Source organism: Phocoena sinus, chromosome 6, assembly GCF_008692025.1.
Source record: "Phocoena sinus isolate mPhoSin1 chromosome 6, mPhoSin1.pri, whole genome shotgun sequence".
In the NCBI taxonomy this organism is placed as follows: Eukaryota; Metazoa; Chordata; class Mammalia; order Artiodactyla; family Phocoenidae; genus Phocoena; species Phocoena sinus.
Window position 1 is genome coordinate 82,173,846 of NC_045768.1, and position 27,203 is coordinate 82,201,048.

Sequence of the window (27,203 nt, forward strand, 5' to 3'; positions counted from 1 at the left end):
GCAGCAAAAGCAGTTCTAAGGGGGAAGTTTATAGCAATACAAGCCCACCTTAAGAAGCAGGAAACATCTCGAATAAACAACCTAACCTTGCACCTCAAGCAATTAGAGAAAGAAGAACAAAAAAACCCCAAAGCTAGCAGAAGGAAAGAAATCATAAAAATCAGATCAGAAATAAATGAAAAAGAAATGAAGGAAACAATAGCAAAGATCAATAAAACTAAAAGCTGGTTCTTTGAGAAGATAAACAAAATAGATAAACCACTAGCCAGACTCATCAAGAAAAAAAGGGAGAAGACTCATATCAATAGAATTAGAAATGAAAAAGGAGAAGTAACAACTGACACTGCAGAAATAAAAAAAATCATGAGAGATTACTACAAGCAACTCTATGCCAATAAAATGGACAATCTGGAAGAAATGGACAAATTCTTAGAAATGCACAACCTGCCAAGACTGAATCAGGAAGAAATAGAAAATATGAACAGACCAATCACAAGCACTGAAATTGAAACTGTGATTAAAAACCTTCCAACACACAAAAGCCCAGGACCAGATGGCTTCACAGGTGAATTCTATCAAACGTTTAGAGAAGAGCTAACACCTATCCTTCTCAAACTCTTCCAAAATATAGCAGAGGGAGGAACACTCCCAAATTCCTTCTACGAAGCCACCATCACCTTGATACCAAAACCAGACAAGGATGTCACAAAGAAAGAAAACTACAGGCCAATATCACTGATGAACATAGATGCAAAAATCCTCAACAAAATACTAGCAAACAGAATCCAACAGCACATTAAAAGGATCATACACCATGATCAAGTGGGGTTTATTCCAGGAATGCAAGGATTCTTCAATATACGCAAATCTATCAATGTGATAAACCATATTAACAAATTGAAGGAGAAAAACCATATGATCATCTCAATAGATGCAGAGAAAGCTTTCGACAAAATTCAACACCCATTTATGATAAAAACCCTCCAGAAAGTAGGCATAGAGGGAACTTTCCTAAACATAATAAAAGCCATATATGACAAGCCCACAGCAAACATCATCCTCAATGGTGAAAAACTGAAAGCATTTCCACTAAAATCAGGAACAAGACAAGGTTGCCCACTCTCACCACTCTTATTCAACATAGTTTTGGAAGTTTTAGCCACAGCAATCAGAGAAGAAAAGGAAATAAAAGGAATACAAATCGGAAAAGAAGAAGTAAAGCTGTCACTGTTTGCAGATGACATGATACTATACATAGAGAATCCTAAAGATGCTACCAGAAAACTACTAGAGCTAATCAATGAATTTGGTAAAGTAGCAGGATACAAAATTAATGCACAGAAATCTCTGGCATTCCTATATACTAATGATGAAAAATCTGAAAGTGAAATCAAGAAAACACTCCCATTTACCATTGCAACAAAAAGAATAAAATATCTAGGAATAAACCTACCTAAGGATACGAAAGACCTGTATGCAGAAAATTATAAGACACTGATGAAAGAAATTAAAGATGATACAAATAGATGGAGAGATATACCATGTTCTTGGATGGGAAGAATCAACATTGTGAAAATGACTCTACTACCCAAAGCAATCTACAGATTCAATGCAATCCCTATCAAACTACCACTGGCATTTTTCACAGAACTAGAACAAAAAATTTCGCAATTTGTATGGAAACACAAAAGACCCCGAATAGCCAAAGCAATCTTGAGAACGAAAAAAGGAGCTGGAGGAATAAGGCTCCCTGACTTCAGACTATATTACAAAGCAACAGTCATCAAGACAGTATGGTACTGGCACAAAAACAGAAAGATAGATCAGTGGTACAGGATAGAAAGCCCAGAGATAAACCCACGCACATATGGACACCTTATCTTTGATAAAGGAGGCAGGAATGTACAGTGGAGAAAGGACAGCCTCTTCAATAAATGGTGCTGGGAAAACTGGACAGGTACATGTAAAAGTATGAGATTAGATCACTCCCTAACACCATACACAAAAATAAGCTCAAAATGGATTAAAGACCTAAATGTAAGGCCAGAAACTATCAAACTCTTAGAAGAAAACATAGGAAGAACACTCTATGACATAAATCACAGCAAGATCCTTTCTGACCCACCTCCTAGAGTAATGGAAATAAAAACAAAAATAAACAAATGGGACCTAATGAAACTTCAAAGCTTTTGCACAGCAAAGGAAACCATAACCAAGACCAAAAGACAACCCTCAGAATGGGAGAAAACATTTGCAAATGAAGCAACTGACAAAGGATTAATCTCCAAAATTTACAAGCAGCTCATGCAGCTCAATAACAAAAAAACAAACAACCCCATCCAAAAATGGGCAGAAGACCTAAATAGACATTTCTCCAAAGAAGATATACAGAATGCCAACAAACACATGAAAGAATGCTCAACATCATTAATCATTAGAGAAATGCAAATCAAAACTACAATGAGATATCATCTCACACCAGTCAGAATGGCCATCATCAAAAAATCTAGAAACAATAAATGCTGGAGAGGGTGTGGAGAAAAGGGGACACTCTTGCACTGCTGGTGGGAATGTGAATTGGTTCAGCCACTGTGGAGAACAGTATGGAGGTTCCTTAAAAAACTACAGATAGAATTACCATATGACCCAGCAATCCCACTACTTGGCATATACCCTGAGAAAACCAAAATTCAAAAAGAGTCATGTACCAAAATGTTCATTGCAGCTCTATTTACAATAGCCAGGACATGGAAACAACCTAAGCGCCCATCATCGGATGAATGGATAAAGAAGATGTGGCACATATACACAATGGAATATTACTCAGCCTTAAAAAGAAATGAAATTGAGCTATTTGTAATGAGATGGATAGACCTAGAGTCTGTCATACAGAGTGAAGTAAGTCAGAAAGAAAAAGACAAATACCGTATGCTAACACATATATATGGAATTTAAGGGAAAAAAATGTCATGAAGAACCTAGGGGTAAGATAGGAATAAAGACGCAGACCTCCTGGAGAACGGACTTGAGGGTATGGGGAGGGGGAGGGGTGAGTTTTGATAGGGCGAGAGAGAGTCATGGACATATACACACTAACAAACGTAGTAAGGTAGATAGCTGGGGGGAAGCAGCCGCAAGGCACAGGGATATTAGCTCGGTGCTTTGTGACAGCCTGGAAGGGTGGGATGGGGAGAGTGGGAGGGAGGGAGACGCAAGAGGGAAGACATATGGGAACATATGTATATGTATAGCTGATTCACTTTGTTATAAAGCAGAAACTAACACACCATTGTAAAGCAATTATACCCCAATAAAGATGTTTAAAGAATAAAAAAATAAAAAAATAAAAAAAAAAAATAAAATAAAAAAAAAAAAAAAAAAAAAAAAAAAAAGAGTTAGCCCTGATAATCATGTAGTTAAATGAGAATTTCTTTTCTATGACATCTTTGAACTATCTTAAAACTATTTGTATACATGTAGTGTTTGTTTAGTTACAGTACAAAAATATCACAGAAAAAATTTTAATCTACTTTTAAGAATCATTGACTTTTACCTACCTACCTTGCTACCTAACCATTGACTTTTACCTACCTACCTTGCTACCTAACCATCAAAAACCAATAATGGTTTTCCAGTCTCTCTGTTTATGCAGAGATGGACGAAAAAATATCAAAATAACGCAAAATTAGTTGTGGAGATTTTCTTACAAATTTTCTTGAACACACTTCCCCTGTAAAATAAAATGTTGTTGACATCTTTAATTTTGACATTTCAACAGTTAAAACCCTTTGAGAGGTTCTTGGTCTCATTCAACGATGCCTAGGGTATATTTTCCACAAGACAGAAGTTTCCTGAGATACACCCCACTGCTCATCAACTTTGCACTTCATTGCTTCCCTAGCAATCTGCAGGGAAGTTTAATTACTTTTTCATTTGATTTTCTGAAGAACCAAAGGGTGATTTTCTGGAATGTGATTTTAAAAAAAAGGTAGCCAAAAAAAGCTATTAAAATCTGACTTTTCCACATTATACCAGAATCAGCTGCCCTGAAAACTAGTCCACTTCTGTGCTCCCAGAGCCACAGTCCACTGGAAGAGCAACCAACCTGCAGATTTGCAAACGCTATCTCCTGAAGGAATCTGACCTCAACCCCTCTGGAGAGCCAAGAAAAGAGAAACCGATCTTTTCTCGAGTCATCATCTTAATTCACTGGTTCATCAGATAATGAAAAAGCAATTTCAGTCAACTGTGCATTTACATTTATTTCAGTTTACATTTTTCATCTGAAACCTTTATTTTGCCCTTGTTTCCAGTTCTGCTTCCCTGGGGTATGAGCTGCCCTCTCTCGCCTGGTGTGGATAACATCCCTTCTGGAGTGTACAACTGGCCTAAAACCTACTAAACAAAATGGAAATAAAAGCTGAATGGTTGCTTTAAATCCTATACTTGCATTAAAACATTTACAGTTTTTCTGTACTGGTACCCTGGACTGTCGTATGTTTCTATTAAACATCTAATGTGATGTTTTTTGTGTTAATATCTTATTCAGATTGTTGTATAAGTGGTACTAAAGAAGGAGCTGTAATAGGTGATTACAATAATCGGCCTGAGTGGACAAGGAGAACCTCACAAAGCAGCAGTATCTGTTTACCTCCATGTACAGTTTTTGTAGCATTTCTTTTCAAAGAAAAGAGCATTAAAAATAATTTCAATAAGCAACTATTGGTCTGGGGCCCAAGACCCAGGTGCGAGACTTGCCAGACTCCTGTGGATTCATCTCAGCATAACACCATGCCTACTCTTGGCTAGGTGCGTACTTCTCACATGTATTCATGATAATATAAATCCACGTTCTGTGCTTACTTTTTCTTTTTCTTGGAGTATAATTGCTTTACAATGTTGTGTTAGTTTCTGCTGTACAATGACGTGAATCAGCTATGTGTATACCTATATCCCCTCCCTCTTGGACCTCTTCTGCATGGGATAATTTTCTACAAAGACAATTAGAACTACAGTGTCTACCTTGGGGAACTTTCAAAATGGACGAAAGGGGGCAAGGAGTTAAAATATAAATAAAAATGGAAAAGGAATAAAACTGCCAAAAAAAAATTAAGTTCAAAACGACGGCAGCACTCCAGCCCTTTGAAGCTCAGGCATCTGGCCCTGAGAAGAATACAAAAGCAGACAAAGTCAGGAGAGAACGAACAGCGGCCTGTGAGCCCCCTCCTTGGCACAGGAGTAACATGCATTCAAAGGGGTTCTGAACACAGTTCTAATACATCTGATCAGTTTGCTTTCTGCGTCTTCAGTAAACGAAGGTACCCAGGAAGGAAGGAAGAACTGACAACAGTAAACCGTCACCTGGCAGCCTGACAGCCAGAAGAGAAAATGCACACAGGAACTCGAAAAGCCAAACTGAACTGCCATCCCCACAAATCCTGGGGACACGCTACACCACAGCCCGGGATGAAACTCAGCTTCATAATGATGACCCTGAGTTAGCAAGGAAAGCTGAAGTTATTTTGAAAACAGTTATTAAAAGCAAGGCACTGTGTGAGTCCATATGCTTGCCAAAAGATGGACTGCCCATCGCGGCACGCTATGTAATAGCCACAAAGCAGAAATGACCCAAATGGCCGTGAAAAGTAAAATGGATAAACTGCGGTATCTTCACACAATGAAGAGAGAAAATGACAGATCTACAACTACAGGCTCACAAGCATAATGGTGAGTGCAAGAAGCCAGACCTATGTAGTAAGGAAGAAAACACCCAAGAAATCATGCCGGGGGGTCAGGGAGGGGCTACGGTGACGGGAAGGGAGCACAGGGCTTCTAGGTGCATGCTGTTTCTAGATCTGGATGCCAAATATGAGAGTGTTCCATCTGTGAGGAGTCAGCAAGCCGTATACCAAGCTCCTTGTACTCTTCTGCAGGTGTATTTGTCTCTGAGGAACACGTTCACAAAATATTACACGATATATTCGAGGAAGTATATATGTTTTATCTTCATGGGAAATTCAATCACGAACACTTCACAGTTTGGAATTCATTTCAGAGGCAACCCAAGGCAAAATTTGAAGCACGTGATGTTTATCTTTTCTACCTCAGTTCCACATTCTCTTCCTGGGGCTTTTCTACCTTTTGAATAGCAGCTCCCAACCCAACGTGGCTGCATTCCACACCCTCAATTCTCATTTCCTCAGCAGAGTTGAAGACATGCGCGAGTCTCCCAGGGATCTTGTTAAAACGCAGATGCTTCAGTAGGCCTGTGGTGGGGGCTACAGTCTGCGCTGCTGGAAGAGCTCCCAGGTGCGGCCAGTGTTGCTGGTCTGAGGCCCTGAGCTGCAGAGCCTGAGAAAAGACGTGATTTAAAACCAGCTCCTGGGAGCTGAATAATGCCTGTCCTGGGAAACTGAGCACGGAACTCACGGCTTCCTCATGGCTGAGTTTTAGGACCTGTATCTGGTGGAACATTTTGGGCTTCCCTGTGCCTCTCAATTTGCATCCCTGTTAGCTCTACCAACTCAGGGACAAAAACTAGCAGCTGGGGACAGTAAAGTAAGAACCTGTTCCTACTCTGGGGATTTTTGTACAATTTCTCATTAAAACTTCACCTTTGGACTTCTTAGCATAGTGCTTTTCCCACAGCAGTTGCAGAAGGGAGGGAGGGAGGGAAAGAGGAAGAGGAGGTAAAGGAAGAAAGGAGATGAACAAGCAAGCAGTTAGACTGCCTGGGAAAGTGCAGCAATGTGAAGTGCTGGCGTGACTTGCCGGATGGATGAGGCTTAAATCCGAGATGTCTCTTCCGTGAGGGGCTCAGTGTGGAGTTATGGATATTTTGAGGATGAGTGAGGGTGTAGGGTGAGAATGGAGGGGTAGACACCAGGGTGAAGAAGCCCTCTTCTCCCAGGGGGCATCTCAGAGCCATGAACACAGGGAGGGTAAGCCTCTTCTTGGCAGATAGAAAAATATTAATAACGTTAAACCACCCCTGAAATTTGATATGTGGTTCTGAAGTGTTTGGGCATTTGGAAGGGGTACAAGGGGAATATAATATATGTATAGGGATTTTTGCAGATTCAAATAAATATTTGAAAAATTTCTGGTGCATATTTTATAAGCTGGAAGCAATAAAAAAATGCTCTCTGATCTCACCAGAACCAATTCGCATAGCATAGGGAATCTCAAAAACAGAGTATCTGGAAAACTTTTTTTAGTAGCTGCGATGGTTAATGTCATGTGTCAGCTTGGCTAGGCTGCAGTGCTCAAATATTTGGTCATACATGTCTGGACGTTGCTGTGAAGGTCTTTTGTACATGAGATTAACATTTCAATCAGTTAGATTTTGAGTAAAGCAGATTACCCTCCAGAACGTGGGCAGGCCTCATCCAGTGAGTTGAAGACCTTTAAATGAAGACTGAGCCCCCCTAAGGAAGAGGGAATTCTACCAGCCCACAGCCTTGGGGCTCAAACTGCTATATCAGCATTTCCCTGGGTCTCCGGCCTGCTGGCCCACCCTGCATATTACAGACTTGCCAGCCTCCACAATCGTGTGAGCCTATTCCTTAAAATAAATCCACGCCCCCTCACCTACACACACACACACACACACACACGCTCACATCTTATTGGCTCTATTTCTCTAACTAACTCAGTGGCTTATATCACTGTACTTTTCCTAGGGTTAATCGCATAAACAAATGTACCAGCTTCACCATGAATATATGCTAGCACTGCTTAAAACAGATGAATAAGGTTATTCAGCTTACTTGGTTGAATAAATTGAATTCAATAAGAACTGAATTCTTATTCAGTTGCTAAATAAGAACTTTAATTTAAAATATTATTCAACAGAATAGGTCACTTTTTAATGGCCCAAACGCTCACCTACAACATAACATTATAATTCTCACCAGGGTTCATTAGGATTGTAACAGCCTATCCAACAGATCTGTGGACTTTTGTGGACAGATATTTATTAGCCTGAAGACAGCTTATTCACTGTCATCTTTTAGGAGAGAGGCAATGCACTATCCCTTTTTGACCAATATAAAACCTCCACACCTGTACACACAGAACCAATCTAACCCTCATTTCTGGCTTTGTGCCTTGCTTTAGCCTCCCATGCATTTTCACTCAACACTAGGACTGCTCGGACACAGTGCATGTTCCTATAGCATCAATTAGCTCATCCCTTAGGTCAACAGGTGAATGACGCAGAAGTGGAAGTTGCATTTCCCAGCATGTCGATGCTCTGCGCCCAAGTAACAGTCACCAAGTGCAAGCCCATTACCACAGCTGAAGGCAGCCGGCTGCAGGTGAACTCAGTCTGGACACAATGCCCGTTCCCTGGGGGCTTCCTCCCAGCACAGACGGTACACATGTGTTGTCTTTGTGCATTCTGTCCTTGTTCCTGTAACCCAGCAGCCACAACCCAGGTACCTCCATCCACCAAGTTACCTTCACCTTAAAAAACAAAGTGCAAAATCCTATACTTGCATTAAAACATTTACAGTTTTTCTGTACTGGTACCCTGGACTGTCGTATGTTTCTATTAAGCATCTAATGTGACTTCTATTGCGCTAATATCTTATTCAGATTGTTACTGGTTTTTTGAGTATGCTGGTTGCAAAGCTATACAGATATGGAGAGATCAGCCCCATCCCTACTTTTTTTTTCCATATGTCCTTTGTGTGTTTGCAGAACATTACGTTTGTCTGGAATACATGTGCTGTGTTAGAGTAGAAATGCATGCACTGTAATTCATTCACCGACACCCCCAGGCTAACCATCTCTGCCAGACTGAAGTACATGCTATGCCAACAGATCCCCAAGGAGGAAAAGAAAACATATTTGCATCACAAACACAAACACTAGTTTATGGCATGTCCATCAGAAAACATGACATAGGAACGTCCTAAAACATGGATTTTCTAAGCAAATGTTGGTTGACTCCTCAGGAATTCGTCCACCTCAGCCAGAGCAGACTGTAACTGTTCTACAGGAGCAAAAATTACGGGGTGAGTGGGTCACGCCAGGGGATGCACTGTGCAACCCCTACGCCTAAGGAGATGGGCAACAAGCCAGCGCCGGCTGCCTCAACCTCCCACCGCCTCTCCACCTCTGGCAGGCAGCCACAAGAGGCTCACAGCAGTTGAAACTTCCACTGCTGCACCCAGATTTCAGAATGAATAATTCATCTGCACTTTTTTCTTTCTTTTTTTTTTTTTTTTTGCGGTACGCAGGCCTCTCACTGTTGCGGCCTTTCCCGTTGAGGAGCACAGGCTTCGGACGTGCAGGCTCAGCGGCCATGGCTCATGGGCCTAGCTGCTCCGCGGCATGTGGGATCTTCCCGGACTGGGGCACGAACCCGTGTCCCCTGCATCGGCAGGCGGACTCTCAACCACTGCGCCACCAGGGAAGCCCCACTTGTTTGTTTTCTATCCAGACATTAAAAAGAAAACCACTCTAGGTCAGAGATACCATTATAACAAAATGGTCACTTTGAGCATGCTCCATAATTGTAATGATAGCGAGGGGGTATCATGGCTGAACATGCCCATAAAATGCCCCCCAAAAATTGAAATTGAAGAGAGCAGTTGCCCTCAGTGAGAGCGTGGTGGGAGGGAGCTCTCAGAATGTGCCATTATTTCGAGTGTTTCTGCTTGGTCACCTGAAAATGACAGATGTGAGTATATTTAAAGGGCAAACCTTGACGGAGCCTGTATTTGGGACTGATCCAAAAAGATATGAGACACAGAGCTTTTGTAGCTATCCCAATTTCTCATCTCTGTAAAAAAGAAATTTTGTATTCCATATGTTTGCTTTTCTTGTGGTTAAGAAGCATATAACATGAAATCTCTGTTCTTAACAAACTCTTAAGTGTACGGTATTGTTGCCTACATGCACCTTACTGTGCAGATCTCTAGAGCTTTTTCATGTTGAACGACTGAAGCTCTATAATCCACTGAACTGCAACTCTTCATTTCCCAATCCCTGAGCCCCTGGCAACCACCATTCAACTTTCTAAGAGTTGACTACCTTAGATACCTCATATAAGTGGAATTATACATTATTTGTCCTTCTGTGACTAATGTCCTCAGGTCCACCTGTGTTGTCACATACTACAGAAATTCCTTCTTTTTGTATAGTTCAGTAATATTCCATTGTATGTATATACCACATTTTCTTTATTCATTCTTCTATCAATGGACACTTGAGCTGTTTCCACCTCTTGGCTATTGTGACTAGTGCTGCAATGATCACAGGAGTGCAGATATCTCTTCTAGATCTTGATTTCATTTTTTTGGATACACATGCAGAAGTGGGATTGCTGGATCTATGATAGTTCTATTTTTAATTTTTTGAGGAGCCTCCATACCGTTTTCCATAGGCTGCACCAATTTACATTCCCACCAACAATGTACAAGGGTCCCAATCTCTCCACATTCTAACTAGCAATTGTTACTTTCTGTGTTTTTGATAACAGCCATCCTAACAGGTAGGAGGCAATATTCCATTATGGTTTTGATCTGCATTTCTCTGATGATTAGTGATGAGCATCTTTTCATCCCCATAAATTTTTTTTGACTGAAGGACAAAATATTCCAATAATGAAAGGAAATACCACTGTGGTACCGGAAAATACAACCTCTCATCACTAAATTCCCTTATTTTTATTTCATTCCTTTTTTTTTTTTTTTTTAACATATCTTAAAACAGTGACAAATACTTTCAGCTTCAAATGAAGAGAAAGAAAGACATCAGGGTAAAAGGTGTTCTGGACATCTCAATACTTTCAGAGCTCAGCCCTCCTCCTCCAAGGACACACCATCAGGGCAGCAAATCTGGAGGCAGAAAATACTGTACAGCAACATCTGTTAAGCCTGAACAAGGTAACTCAGGAAACTACAAGAACACCCAAGAGCAGAAAAGAGAGTACAGACAGACTATCTTTGGGTCAAAATACTATCCCACAAACTTGGAAGGGGAAGAAGTAGCATGATTAAAATTCTAAGTTAGGGTACCATGGAACCACATGTTCACATCAACACGAATCTTCAAAGCAAGATCACGCCTGACACTTGAATTTACTAGGGCACATTCTCAGGTTAGGAAACAGGGGTTGCAAACTGGAAAAAGTATCTTTCCCGCCTCTGTGCTTTGTCCTTCATGGAATATGCAAAACTGGAGATTCCTACTTAAAATCTGGATCTTTCACCATCCTTTATAAGTTGGCGTCGCTGGCAAAACTGGGCCGATGTCCTGCATGGCAGCAACCGTCCGTCCCCCCAGCATATGAAGCAGAGGCTGCTACTGGGCCCCAACTCCACTCCACCAGGTCTATGTTACCTGCCTGGCCCCGGAGGCTTCAGAGCCTGTGAGCCCCACTCCGTTACATCAGTCACAGCCCATGGGGTGGTAAGAGGAGGGAACGTGGAGATAATTTGACAGGGCCTAGAGTCTCTCTTGCTGGAACTGTGACACCACCACACAAGATAAATGGAGATAACTGCTCTACTGAAGAGGGGAAGAAACTCCCTGAATTTCGTTTGTCCACTTGATTTTTCTTTCTTTTTTTTTTTTAAATTAATGCCTTATTTTTTTTAACATTTTTATTGGAGTATAATTGCTTTACATTGTTGTGTTAGTTTCTGCTGTATAACAAAGTGAATCAGCTATACGTATACTTATATCCCCATATCCCTTTCCTCTTGTGTCTCCCTCCCACCCTCCCTATCCCACCCCTCTAGGTGGTCACAAAGCACCAAGCTGATCTCCCTGTGCTATGCGGCTGCTTCCTACTAGCTGTTTTACATTTGGTAGTGTATACATGTCAATGCCACTCTCTCACTTTGTCCCAGCTTCCCCTTCCCACCCCCATGTCCTTAAGTCCATTCCCTATGTCTGCATCTTTATTCCTGTCCTGCGCCTAGGTTCATCAGAACCATTTTTTTCTTTTTTAGATTCCATATATATGTGTTAGCATACGGTATTTGTTTTTCTTTCTGATTTACTTCACTCTGTATGATAGACTCTAGGTCCATCCACCTCACTACAAATAACTCAATTTCGTTTCTTTTTATGGCTGAGTAATATTCCATTGTATATATGTGCCACATCTTCTTTATCCATTCATCTGTCAATTTGGTCTGCTTGATTTCTGACCCCCAGTGAGAGCTGGACCCAGACCACCCACCTTGTGATTCTTCCCGTTCATTACACTCACTGGTGCCATCACCTTTGGAGAGAGAGAAACTGTCTAAGAAACTTTTGATTTTTGACTGGATATCATTTTAAAGCACCCCATTCCTGGTGCAGTTCCAGGCACACATGGATTAAAAGAAAAGTTTTTTAAATGAAGGAGTGAATGAATGACATAGGAAAAAGGCAAGAAGAGTTTCCTCTGTGGGCAAATAACAAAAATGATCCTTAAGACTGGGAACAATTTAAGATGAACTTCTTCCACAATATTATGCCCTCGATTTAAATGACAGATGAGATCGATAAGCAATGAGAAATAGAGAAACTAATGTTTTCAATCTTATACAGTTCTTGAGGATTTCAAGTCCTTTTAGAACAGTATTTCTCACACTTGATAAACATGTAGACCTTATTAAAGAAAATATCTCCTATGGATTCCAGGGTTGATGTAAATATTGTTTATATTATGTCACTTAACTATAAACAAACATAAACCAGATATAAACTCCTTATACTTACAGCTCCCAAACATTTATGTGACCAACACGCATTTGCAAAATCAGTGGAACGAGAATTAGCAACATTCACTTAAACTGACAAGGGATGCACTTCTACTGAAACTACACCCCCATAGCCAATGTCAGTATGGTCCCGGCAGCTTGTGTGCTGCGCTTTCCAGCCACACTTACAGGATCAAAACCCCACTCCCTGATCACTTTTCCATTGAGGACACAGACAACCCAACACTCTGTGTTGTTGGTCACTTTCAATTTACGTGGACACATCACTTGCACCAAGTCCACTGTTGTGCCTTCCTCATCAGCCCATGCATGACAAGGAACAGATGCCGTACAATCCTAAACACAGAGGCAGGTTTTGAAACAGTGTAGCCAAATCTGTCATGTAAGAGTCATCCAGGTGATGCCAAATGTGCTCACATTAATTTGTTTTATATTATCATATAATGATAACATAAAATGAAAACATAAATGTTTAGTCTTCTAAGATTGCCAAGCATACACATAAAGACCCAAAGGGCCCCCAATTTGAGAAACACTTGACGTGAGATGTCCATAGTCTGGAGATGTGCCCTGAGGTCTTTTTCTGCATTTATTATACTGCATCTCAGGTCCTTCAGATGTCAGAAACTCCTAGGTATTTAAAAATGTGAGACAATGAGCTCCTTGAAGGTCAGGTCTACGAAGGAGTCTCTCTAGTGCCTGGGACACTGGCAGGCACATGAATACCGAGGGAATTAGAGAAAGAATGAAAGAAACACGTCTGAGCTACTGCATCTATATGTCTTGTTTTTATAAGACATATAGATAAGGCCTTAAGGGCTAAAATTCACTTTTCTCTTTTTATAATTACTCTGACAAAGGCAATTATAATTTGAAAGACCCCAAATATTTACCAGTTGAAGCAGTGAAACTGTTTTTTTGAGGAATTAATATCAAAGAAATCATACGTGTCATTCCATCATTACAGCTTTCCTCTGGGAAACAGTGTTTACCTTCCATTTTACAACGTGATATGAGACTAACAGAGTCAGATAGGAGCAGCCCAAATACCCACGATAAATACTCTCTTCCCATTTCTTCCCTCCAACGATATACTGCAGTCAGGTGCAACTAAGCTTTCACAAGCTACACACGAAGCAAGAAAGTAGGAGAAAAAAGCAGACATTTGAATCACCTCAGCATCCTAACCTCCCCCATCATCAAAGGCTCTCTTCTCCGCCATCAGCCTCTAAGCCTCCATTCAAGGCAGATCAGCCCGATTCAGCTACTTCCATTTTACAAATGAAATAAAATCATGTAACCTGGGAAGAAATCAAGAAACGGGTTTTACAAGCTCAAAGTGACAGTGTATTTGAACAGTGATTCCGGAGAGAAGTAAATGAAAACTTCAGGCTAAAAGACAAGCTAGAGAAGAGTCTGTGGTCCTTGGAAGGCAGTCTTCCAATGACACCCCATCTTAAGCCTTTTTCTTTTTACCCATACCATAAGGGCTGAGTAAACAATCTCTCACCAAAACCTGCCAGCAGAGCTCTGAACAATCAGTGAGATCTGAGGGTCAGAGCAGGCCACTGTCTGTATGGCCAAAACTGGCAGTCCTCTAAGGATGGGAGCCCAGAATACCTTTCTGGGGCCAGGAGGCCAAAAAGAAATTACTACCTCGAGATGAAATTCAAATATCAGAACCAGAAGGGGCCACCACAAACAAGCAGAGCTCATAAAAAATAAGCCATACAGAGACTCCTGCTAGGCCCAGGAGCAAGGTTTGGATGGTTCAAGGAAGAGCTGTGCTTTAAATGGGCAGGTTTCTCCCACTCAGCAGTAGCGTAATGACACATAATTGTGATAGAGGATATACTGAAGAGGAAAACCAAAAAGCAACAGACCAGAAACAGAAAATAAAGATATATATAATCTATATATAGAGATAGAGACATATAAAGATATACATATATATATATACACACACACACACACACACACATACATATATATATATATATATATATATATATATATATATCCCCAGTTCTGAATGCAGAAATGGCAGGAAATCTCTGGAAAGCTTGTGGCTAGCACACTGATAGGCCTCAAAGCCAGTGCCAAAGGTAAGCATCACACACAGTCAAAAACATCTTTGAACCTCTTCCAGGACTGAAGTCCAACCCACTATGGTGCCTCAAGGCTGGAACCAATCTCTGTCTCCTTGGATGAGTAGCAGATATTACTGGCAATATGGGTGAAAAAAATATACTTATCTTCAAACATTAAAAACACAGTCCAGGGGTTTCCCTGGTGGCGCAGTGGTTGAGAGTCCGCCTGCCGATGGAGGGGACACGGGTTCGTGCCCCGGTCCGGGAAGATCCTACATGCTGCAGAGCGGCTAGGCCCGTGAGCCATGGCCGCTGAGCCTGCGCGTCCGGAGCCTGTGCTCCGCAATGGGAGAGGCCACAACAGTGAGAGGCCCGCGTACCGCAAAAAAAAACACAGCCCAAAGCACCCAGATGCTCACATGTGGAAGATACTCAAGAGCTGAGATCAAACAGAGAAGAGCTGATTTAACTCTCACATCCCAAGCTGCCTCAGGGCCATACCCTCACTGAGTGGGAAGAGAGGGGAAACTGAGGCACTAATCAATCAGTGTCTCTCTGTCTGCTTGTCTTCTGCCTCCTCTCACCCTGTGTCTCCAGCCCTCTCTGTGTTTACCTCTCCCTTTGCGTCCATCTCTCCTCTCCCTTTCCCATCCTGCCGAGCACCATATCATTAAGGTGAAGCGGGCTTTTGAAGCAACTGCACTATTACAAAAGAAAACGATCAGAGGCAAAAGCCCTAAAGTGGACCCCAAGAAAGGGAAATGTAAAGGAGTCCCTGACCGTGAAACTATGCCTCTGCCTCCTTGTAGCTTCGTGTTTTTTAAAACGTCCTAGTTAAGTGGGATTGGTGTCACCTGTTGCTTTTCCTCTCCATTTTAGACATCATCTTCATAGTTATGTGGACGTGCCGAAGTAAACCTTTTTGACAATCCATATAACAGTTCACACGTGGGTAGTTTTGGTTCTTCTCAATTAAATTTCTTGTTTCTAAGTTATTCAACAGAAGACTCTTCTTCAGCGTTGTGTGTGTAGAAAGGGCACAAATCATGTGAAACAGCTTGACCACACAGGTCTGATTTTGGTGCCTGAACAAGGCCCACCCCAGCCCTGTCTGGCACGTCACCAATCACGCTAACCCCTGTTACACCAGAGGCACCCACCCACCCTGGGTCTAATCTGGCTATTGTGGCAAAACTGGTGCCCATTCACAAGTCCATTGTGGTTCTGGTGCCAGCTGGACCCTCGCATTTCTGTTTGTGAGAACGTGGGGTTCTAAGTTAAAGTGAATCAGTCCACAAATGACACTCAATCGCTACAAATGGAATTGAGAACACTCTGAAAAGCTTCGGCTCTGACTAGAGGAGAGAGGTGAATTCCTGTCATGACCCCGCCTCAGTCGAATGCTCAATGCACACACACACACAGACACACACACCCTATATCCTTCTCTCCTTGCCAATCTCGGAAGACACCAGCTCTCACCAGAATGTGAAAATATAGGGAGGGAACCAACAAAAAGAAGAGAATGCATGCAGCATGAACGAACTGCATTCTCCGTATATGAAGCAGGGAATCAAAGAACATTCAGCAAATATTTATTGAGTACATTTATTGAGTACCTACTGGATACAAACCTCCCTTTCACCAAGATAATGCCCCTGACACCAGAAACTGGCTTCACTAGGTAATTACAACTCTGCTCTCTGTTTCTCCCCAGACATTCTCTTCCCACTTCATGGATTTTTCTTGGCCTGATACAATCCTCCTTCCGGAATTCTCTTAAGTAACTACATTGCCTTGGCCATTCTGGTTTCACCTGCTGGCTGACCTAGTTCCAGCTTACTGGAACTAGTGGTAATGGCCCATCCTGACCCTCTGGACCATTTACACCTGCCCAGCTCAGGTTAACAGTGTCACATGGCGGGACACTCCCCTCCCCAACCTTTAAGGAAAGGAGTCCCTCAGTTTCTAAGAGAAGACCAACTTGAGAATTTAACACACCACCCAGAGACCATTTTTATTCTTTCGCAGTACAATATTATTTTCTCTCTAATATCACAATTATCGATGACTGAGGACTTTAACCCAAATTTGTTTAATATTTTGATCTAAGAGCTTGAATGATCTTTGAAATGGAAATCACTACCACGGTTTGCCTTTGCAGGAACCAAACATTCCTATATCTGATATCTGTTCTGCTTAAACTGTACACAAATACCCCCCTAGGATAGGCGTGGGACAGTGTGCCACCTGGGGGAAGATGGAGTGCCAGGGTGGGAAACTAAGGCACCAGATGAAATGGCACACCTTCCCAGAGAGACAATTTTCCCCCTGGAAGAATAGATAATATTTTACGTTAAACCAAGCCCCAGTATATTATAAAGTGAACATGACTTCTTTTTTTTTAGGTAAAAACTCAAGAATTCAAAGAAAGTTCCTGCTTGCAGGCAGTTTACTGGGTTATGTCCACAATACATGCAGATAACTCTACAAATAACCCTCCTGCCTTTACATGTTCTCTGAGGAAATTTTTGAGAAATATTTCACCCACACTATGAACTTCCTGAGGGCATGAACCACATCTCCTCCTTCTCTTTGTCTCCAAGTACCTAGGACAGTACCTAAGACAGTGGCACAAAACAGGCACTCAACAATGTTTGCAGAATTAATTTGGCTGAAATAATGGCAATGACATTGTCAATAACGAAAGATTTTTATCACATTTGAATGGGAGGAAGGGAAGATGAACAGCTGTATGAGGAAGTAGACTAGAAGCAACCCAATTTACCCAAACAGCTAACGGCTGCCATAGTAACAATCAGGTGAAGCAATTCAGTTTAGTCCTTTTCCACTTGAACGAATACAGGAAGGCAAATATTGTCCTTGTTAATCTCGCAGAAGACGGGGGTGGGACTTAGGACACAAGTCTACCAGGTGACGCTGGTGCCATTATATTTAATAACATCTCAAGAGTCGGAAAGGCATCGTGATCATAATAATGTCACCACTAATATTAAGACCTGGTTGCATGCTGATCCTAGGAAGGTCATTTTCATCATTTAAAGGTTAAGTGTCAAATATTGGCTGCTGAGACTTGGCAACTCTGAAAAGTAGTTCAGTGTGTGTGTGTGTGTGTGTGTGTATAAAATACGGTGTGGTCTTACCTTTTCTTATTCTTAATATTGTTACCTTTTTAAACTAGCTGGACCCAAACCAAGTTACAGATGAAAGATGATTCAAAGTATATGGTTTATAGCAAAGTTAAAATTTTTCCACTTCCCTGGTGGAGACACTGCATTTTCACTCATTTGTAAATAACAGAAAAGATGGGTATCAAGCCCACTTTCTCTACACAATCTCTCTTATACTGCAGTGAGTAACCTTCCATGCCCAGTATTCCTGAACTTTCCAAACAGGAGGGAGAAGCTAGGCGGAGGAGGAAGTGAGGACTCCCAGCCCTGCAGGTCTAAGCAGTGAATGGGTGAGCCAGGCCACTGCTGCCTTCCAGGGCTATTTCCTTTTCTAAGTCTTATGTCTCAGATATGTGAACTGCCAAGCAAAATGTTCAGATCTTCCTAATAATGACAACCAGAGATGCAGAAAATTTCAATGAAAATCCAGAGAGCAGAAAAACATTTTATAGTATTAAGATGTTTGTAGTGCCTGAGGAAGAAGTGAAAATAGCTCGAGACATACCATGACTCTAGGCAGAGACACATGCAAATTAATCTCAATAAAACCTGAATATCTTTCCCACCATGCCCTGAACCTGCAGCAATATAAATGCGCAACAATGTCTTGTTTTCTACGTAGTAGCAGGAAAACAACAAACACAAAAACCACCATAGAGAATGGCAAATTGGCTAGCAGACCGGGTCACCGAGCGCTGCTGCTCCGGGTGCAGCCTGGAGGCCAGGAGTAGGAGGTGATGTAATCAAGTCTCTGAGGTACGGGGAGCGCTCCTAAACCAGCGTCCCGGAAGAATCTCCGGACGCTGTGGATTTCGCTCTGGCTTGTGAAACTGAGAAATGAGCAAGTGAAACTTTCTCCCCGAACTGTGACTCGGAACGCGTTCCTTTTCCTTAACTCTAGGGGATCCCATCTTGGAAGAGTTAAAAGTGCGTCGGTGAAAGGAGGAAAGCGATAGAGAGAGAGAGAGAGACAGAGACAGAGAGACAGAGAGACAGGGAGAGACAGAGAGACAGGGAGAGACAGAGAGAGAGAGAGGGAGAGACAGAGAGAGACAGAGGAGGGAGAGAGAGAGAGAGAGAGAGAGAGAGAGAGAGAAAGGGTCCACTGGGTCTGCACACTCCGAGTGTAAGAGGGAAAGATGGCAGCGTCCCAGGGAGGACAGAAACGCCACCACCACCTTCCGCTCTGCAAACCACACACGCACCTGGGGATGAACTTGACCTCGTCTCCGAGTCGCGCCTGGAAGTCCTGCCAAGCCTGGCCCGGGCTCGCCGAGTCCCAGTGGGCGGCCAGTGCCGCCGCCGCGTCCTCGTCGCCCTCGTCCTCCTGGCTGTCCCCGGGGTCGGACCCCACCAGGGCCGCAGTGAACGCGGGCTCCCGCGGCCCCCGGCCCCAGCGCCGTCTCCCGCGGTGGGCCCCGCGGAAGCCGCGCGCGAACTCCTGGAAGGTGATGGCGCCGTCGCGGTCGGCGTCAAGCCGCTGGAACACGGCCTCGGCGTCGACCGGCCGCACGCGCAGCTCCGCGCACAGCGCGCTGAACTCCTCGCGCTCCAGGCGCCCCGAGCGGTTCGCGTCGCAGGCGGCGAAGACGGAGCGCAGCCGGGCCAGCTCCTCCAGGTCCCCGTCCGGCTCCATCCCGCCTGTCGGGGGCGACCGAGAGGGCTCCGGGCCGCGCGGCCCGCTCGGGCAGCGGTGACGGCGGCGAGTCCGAGGCCACCTGCTGCCGCCGGGAGCTGCGGCTAGTTCGGCGAGTCAAGCAGGTTAGGCCACTGGCGGGAACGTCGGGGCGGGGCAAAGCGCCTGGGTGGGTCGGGACGGCGCGCTCCGACGTGGCTCCGCGCGCGGACCCTGGCCGGGCTCAGCCCCAGAGCGGTGCGAGCGCGCCCCTGGCCCCGCGCACCGCGCAGCAGCGCCCGCCGCGACTGAGCGCCCGGCGCGGCCTCACGCACTTGCCCAGCGAGGCCCGGCTCCGCCCAACCTCGGAGGAGGAGCGCCCCGCTCCGGTTCCCACGCCTTCGAGAGTCCGGCTGTGCTTTCCGTGCTGGCCTCTGGAACTTGTGTTTGGGGCTCCTGGAGCTGGGGAGGCCGGCCGGAACTGGGGGTGAGGCAGAAGCGTTGCCAGGGCCTTCGGTATAAACAGTGTTTGCTCGGGTAAATCGAGAGCTGGTATGAGAAGCTAACTCACTGGATAGAGAGGGGAAAGGAGGGTAGGGGTAGGATTCCAAATTGGTTAACGTTATGTGTATTTTATTATTTTCTGATTCCGGAAAATTGGTAAACTTCCGTGTATACAAGTTTTCTTACAAACCGAAGTATGAGGTTTACCAGAAGACCCCATTCTCTGATTTTACTGGCTTTCTTTAATGCATGTCCCTCCAACGTTAAGGTCCAACTAGTTAATGCACAGTAGGAATCACATAGATCTTCCAGATGCTCAAATCCAAATAATTTTTCTCAGTCCTTGTCTCCTCAACCTGAGAGAAAATTAATAACCAAAATCCTTGGCAGGCAGCAATATTTAAACAAGGCCTGAGGTAGCTTTTTTTTTTCTTTCAACCAATCTTATGGAAATTATGCAGATGTGTGTTACCCTTTGATCTTAAACATTTATTTCAACAATGCTATTGTTTCTTTAATATTGGCTGCTTCATGGGTATAAGATCTTTAAAATTCATCCATTTTTATCCTTTTAAAAAATCTTGTCTTATTTCCAAGAGACCCTCACTCTGTCATGATTTATGTATATGTTCCCTTTGGTGATTCTCATAGCCTGTGAAAGTGCCTTTGGGTTATTTTTACTTTATTCACGTCAATTTCCACCACTTTTTAGATTTTCTTTTATTTACTTCCATTTCTTTTAGTTATGACTCTGTATTTCACTTATTCTCATTCTGGATTCTCTTTATTGCTTACTATTTTGTTTTCGATATAATAAAAATAGAGGATTTGACTGACACAGTTCCTCAAGCTTGTGTCCTTAAACAGAAAGCTAAGTGCTAAACATCTGAGGAACTGTTTCTTCTTGTGTAGTACAATAAATAAAGTCAAAACTCACAGCATCTGTCAAGCTGTAAATACCACTGATAATTGCCATCTGTAAATTTAACTGGTAAATTATGAGAGGCGTTCCATTAGAAGCCCTGGACTTAGCAATCTAATCGCTAAGTGAATACAGTACTATACAAATAGTATAACAAATGAATTTTATTATCAGTGCAATGTAAATTGTTAGCGATTTTTGAGTTCATGTGCTTTCCTGTTTTTTCTAAAGGTTGATTTTTTCCATATAAAGAAGAAATGGGGCTTACCTGGTGGCAGAGTGGTTAAGAATCCACCTGCCAATGCTGGGGACACGGGTTCAAGCCCTGGTCCTGGAAGATCCCACATGCCACGGAGCAACAAAGCCCGTGGGCCACAACTACTGAGCCTGCGCTCTAGAGCCCGTGAGCCACAGCTACTGAAGCCCGCGTGCGTAGAGCCTGTGCTTCGCTACAAGAGAAGCCACCACAATGAGAAGCCTGCGCACCGCAACGAAGACCCAATGCAGCCAAAAATAAATAAATAAAATAAATGAATTTATTAAAAAAATGAAATGGCTAGCTTGGTAATGCCTTTAAAGCTTTACACATTTACGTATTAAACTGAATCTCTGAAATATTATCATTGTTCTTTTAGCAATTAATAAATAGCTGTATCTTTCAAAATAGATGAGTTAATAATATTTTTAACTTCTTAGGCAGAAGTGCTTTTTTTTTTGTTTTTGTGGTACGCGGGCCTCTCACTGTTGTGGCCTCTCCCGTTGCGGAGCACAGGCTCCGGACGCGCAGGCTCAGCGGCCATGGCTCACGGGCCCAGCCGCTCCGCGGCATGTGGGATCTTCCCGGACCGGGGCACGAACCCGTGTCCCCTGCATTGGCAGTCGGACTCTCAACCACTGCGCTACCAGGGAAGCCCAGAAATGCTTTTTTTGAAGACTGTTCATGCAACTTCCTTCATTAACTCACTCTGACCTTTGCACTCAATTGTAAATTCTTATATTCTTTCACCTGCTTTGTCCTTTCTGTAAGCCCCTTCACTGAAGAGTCGTCAAGAAACATGGATTATTCCAAATGTCCTGTGTACACATCTCATTTCCACTGACGTGAATCTGCTCCACACCTACTGTAACAGTTATCTATCACTACATAACAACACAACAAACACCTAGTGATTTAAAACATCAACCATTTTATTTGTTCATCATTTCATTGCCATCAACTTGGGCAGGGCCCCAGTAGGTGGTTTTTCTGCTGGCCTGCCTAGGATCATGTAGTCATGATAGCTTTATTGTGGCTGCATGGTCTTAAGTGTCTAACTCATGTCTGAATTTGGTGCTGGCTTGTAGCTGGATATGTCTTTAGGAGGCTAGCACTGGCTTTGTCATATGGTGGCAGTGTCTCATGAGCGTAAGTCCCAGTCCTCAAATGCTTTTCTAGCCTCAGCTTGTGTCATGTTTGTTGATATTCCATTGATCAAAGCAAGTCACATGGCCAAGCCCTAAGTCAATGGGGGAGGGGATTATACAAGGTCATGGATACAGGGAGATGTACTTTATCGGGGGCCCTTACTATAACAATATACCATACCTAACCTCTAATACATTCTCTTGGGCTCCTGTCCTTGATTTCCTGTTCATTCTACAACCACAGCTGGACAGTCCTTCTTAAACATCAATTATTCTGTCATTCTGGAACTCAGTCATTCTGAATCAGTGGTAATTTTGTTCCCCAGGAAACATTTGGCAATATCTGGAGACACTTTTGGTTGTCACAATTGGAAAAGGGGGAGATGCTAGTAGTATCTAATAGGTAGGTGCCAGGGATGCTACTAAACATCCTATGATGCACAGGCCCAGCCACCTATAACAAAAAATTATCTGGTCAAAAATGTCAATAGTCCTGAGATTGAGAAATCCTGCACCCTAGCTCATCAACCCCCAGAGAATCAAGGGTAAACTCTTCATCTGGGTATCCAAAATCCTCTACAGTCTGGTCCCATCTTATATATCCAAACATCTCTCCCTTTAATATCCATCAGGGCTCCTACTGTCCCCCAGATATGCCACACTTGATTACATGATTAACTTAATAGCTTCTCATTGTCATGACGACAAACATCTTTTAGTTTTTTTCTCTTCTGCCTAATCAAACCATTTCCCAGCCTCAGGTGAAGAGCTGGATCCTGCTTTTCCTATCAAAGTTTCAATTTCATTGTGGGCTGTCACTTACAAGGACAGTGCTGAGCATGTATTATGTCAGTTCAGGCCATAGGAATGTTTTTTTCTTTTCTTTTTTAGTCTTTTTCACGGTTTTATTTTTTATGTTAAAACTCTGATTCATCTGAAATTTATTTTGGGTCTGGTGTGAGTTGTAGATTCAACTTTATTTTTTTCTGGCTTTCTACCGAGTTGTCTCAACACCATTTATTCAAGAATCTCTTCTCCATGGATTTAAATACCACCTTTAGCATATACTAAATTCCTGTATGTATTGGAGCTTATTTCTGGACTTTCTAGTCTGTCTATTGAGGAATCATTCACATCTTGAGCTTATAAAAAGATTCCTAAAGGAGTCCTATTGAGTTGCCTTTTGTATTTTTAAGTGTTTAAAGTACCTCACAAGGTACTAAGGAGTGCTTTTGAATATTTCCAGCAATATACTCAGGGGAAGCCCAAGGTTATATAATCTGTCTCTAATTTTTTGAAGAATTAAGAGGAAAGAGAGGAGAAGAAAGAAATAGGAGGCATTTCTTTTCTGTTTTAGCATCCAGAAACAGCTAGTGAGGAATTGGAGATAACAGAGCAGCCTTTGAGAGCCAGTGAATTGGTAGGTAAGGAGAGCTTGCTTGTAGTTATCAGCATGACTTTTAAGAAAGATCAGCTTGCTTTGTGGCTGCTCAAGGATTTTAAAAATCAGAGATAATCTTGTTAGAGCATGTTTCTCAAAAGAGTGAAAAGATACTACTGTGATCAAATACATTTCTAAAACACAAATACATTTGGAAAAGAACCCTACCGTATCCTTTCTTGGATGAGATAAAGAAAGCTGTTTATACTTGTTTAATCTAATATTTCCTAAATGTATTTGACCATGGAAGCTTTTAGTTTTGGGTTTTTTGTTTTTGTTTCAGTTTCTGTGGGCTTTCCACAGAGTTTGTGCTCTTGAGAACATACTTTGGGAAATCTTGTGATAGACAATGACTAGGATGATGAGTCATGAGAAATTATCCTTTGCGACTACATCATAAATTGATCCAACTTTCTATAGCTGGGAATGAGCACCACCCCTTAACCTCTTCTTCACCCAGTAAATGGAAGAGGCTTTTAACAGAAGCCTATTGTAATCTACCCTATAGGAGTCCCTACAGGTACAAGAGCCTTCCTCAGAGCCTTACTTAACACTGAAGTTACTCAGACCCAGAAAGATCTGATAAGCCTGTTAAGATGGAACTAGATATCCAAGTAATGGTATACCACTGAGGAACCAATTAGTAGGTTCAGGAACTCTCTCAAACAAACACAGCCCTGCAAGAGCTTGTGTCTTAGTTTTCTCATGAGTATCTACTCAAGGCTTACTATTCCTAAGGAAGTTATAGGAAAATTTTGAATATTTTACAAAGAAGAATATGTCAGCAAATTTACATCATAGTGATTTACTTACTCTTTATGTAAATACGGAAAAAGAAAAACACCCACAAACCCAGAAAGTACAAATAGGAACATTTTATCATATTCACATCAGATTTTTTTTTTTTTTTAGAAAATAAAGAATTATGGACCCAGTTGAACTTACTCTTTGATTGCCTATCGTTTCTGTAATCAATACATAGCATTGTTATATGTATGTATGTGCTGGCAGTCAGACTTTGGTAAATCTTTCACTGTAAAAAATTAAGTATCTCTATAATGCTCCAAACAGTATCAAACACCATTTTACAGACCAGAACAGAGTCAGCCTCCAGTACTAGAACTGAGTGAGAAGTGTTGAATTTCAAACTTCTGATCCCATTATGTGATGACCAAGCAAAGCTCATATGTCATTTCCCCACATTGGTAAACCATGTATCTGATACATCTTGCGCCTCTCAGTTGAGACAAAAGTTTGCATTTCATATTATATATGCAGGAAATAGAGAGAGAGAAATTGAGTCCAGTGCAAATATATCCATCTCAACTTTTGGACAGTAGAACAAGGCCAACTGTGGCAAGCAGAATTCTTCAGTAGCCCCCATATTCCCACTTCTTGGTGTACGTGCTCTGAATAATCCCCGCCTTTTCAAAGTGACCAAGCCTTATGAATTGGATGGGAGAATCATTCCTGTGATTACATTATGTTATGTAAGACTCTGAGCAGCCTGGAGTGACAATTCTCCTGCTGGTCTTGAAGAAGTAGTAGCTGCCATATTGTGAGAGGGCCCTATAGCTAGGACCTGAGGGGTTAGATTTACTGTGATTAATTGTGTCTTCTCTAGAGTTTCATGTAAATAGAATCATACAGCATGTACTCTAACATGCATGGCTTCTTTTGCTCAGCATAATAATTTTTAGATTAATTTATATTGTTGTATATCTCAGTAATTCATTCCTTTCTAGTAATGAATAGGAGTACATTATATATACATATACCACAGTGTGTTTATCCATCACTTTGTTGATTGGCTTTTGGGGTATGTCCAGACTTTGGCTATTGTGAATAACGCTGCTATAACTATTCTTGTACAAGTCTGTGTGAAGGAACACGTGTCCATTTCTCTTGGGTAAATTCCTAGTAGTGAGATGGTTGGATCACATGGTAGGTATATGTTTAGCTCTACAAGCAACTAAGTGCTTTTCAAGGTGATTGATTGGTTTTACATTCCTATCAGCAATGTAAGAGAGTTCTAGTTACTTAGTTGCTCCATATTCTTGCCAACCCTTGGTAGTATCAGTCTTTTTAATTTTAGCAATCCTAATGGATATGTACTCATGTGGTTTTAATTTGCATTTCTCTGATGACTGACGATGTTGTACAACTTTTCATATGCTTATCAGCCATTCTTGTATCTTCTTTGAGGAAATCTCTATTCAAGTCATGTGCCCATTATTTATTGGGTTGCCATCTAATTAAGTTGTAAGCATTCTTCATCTATTCTGCAAACAAGTCCTCTGTCATGTATATGTACTTTGAAATTTTTCTCCCATTCTCTCCTTTGCCTCTTCAATTTCTTAATGGTGTCTTTTGAAGAGCAGATGGTTTTAGTTTTGATGAAATCCAGCTTATCAGTGTTTTATTTTATGGTTTATACTTTTGTGAGCACCTAAAAATTCTTCATCTACCCAGAGTTGCAAAGATATTCTTTATGTGTTTTAGAAATATAGATTTATCATTTACTGTTGCATCTATAATCCATTTTGAGTGAATTTTGTGTATTGGGTGAGTTAAAAGTTGAAGTTTATTTTGTTCTATATGGATAGCCAGTTCTTCTAGCACTACTTAAAAAAAAAACTGTCCTCTCCCATTGAATGGCCTTTATCAGAAATCAAATGACCATATATGTGTGGGTCTATTTCTGGACTCTCTATTCTGTCCTGTTGATTTGTATATCTGTCTTTTTACCAACACCATATGGTCTTGATTACATTGCTTTAATAAGTCTCAAAATCAAGTACTTTAGTATAACTTTGTTATACTCCAACTTTGTTACTCTTTTTCAAAATTGTATTGGATATTCCTGGTCCTAGGTATTTCCGTATAAATTTTAGGATCAATTTTTCAATTTATACAAAAGTATATCCTGGCACTATGATTGTGTTGAATTTTATAGATCAATTTTGGCAGAATTGTTATCTTAATATTAAGTCTACCTATCAGTGTACATGATATATCTCTTGTTTATTTGTTGCCAACATATAAAAATTCAATTGGTTTTGGTATTATGATGAACTTATATCCTGAGATCTTGCTAAACTCACTTGTTAGGTCTAGTGACTGTTTGGTGTAATTCTTAGGATTTTCTCATACACAGTCATGTCGTCTGTGGGGAAAAAAGGATAGTTTTACTTCTTCATCTCTAATCTGTGTGTCTTTTATTTCTTTTTCTTGCTTTATTACACTGGTTTGGATTTCTAGTACAATATAGAATTGCAGTGATAAGAACAGATTGCCTGCTTTGTTCCTAA

General features: G+C 41.9%; 1 protein-coding gene across 1 annotated transcript in view; it reads right to left on the reverse strand.

Moving 5' to 3' along the window:
* The window catches only part of RASEF (RAS and EF-hand domain containing), an 83,536-nt gene extending 63,747 nt beyond the window's left edge, over positions 1-19,789 (reverse strand). Inside the window, exon 1 of the mRNA XM_032634686.1 lies at positions 19,212-19,789. Within this exon, the coding sequence (XP_032490577.1) occupies positions 19,212-19,642 (431 nt within the window). The 5' untranslated portion in view covers positions 19,643-19,789. The remainder of the gene's footprint in view (positions 1-19,211) is intronic.
* Positions 19,790-27,203: the final 7,414 nt, after the last annotated feature.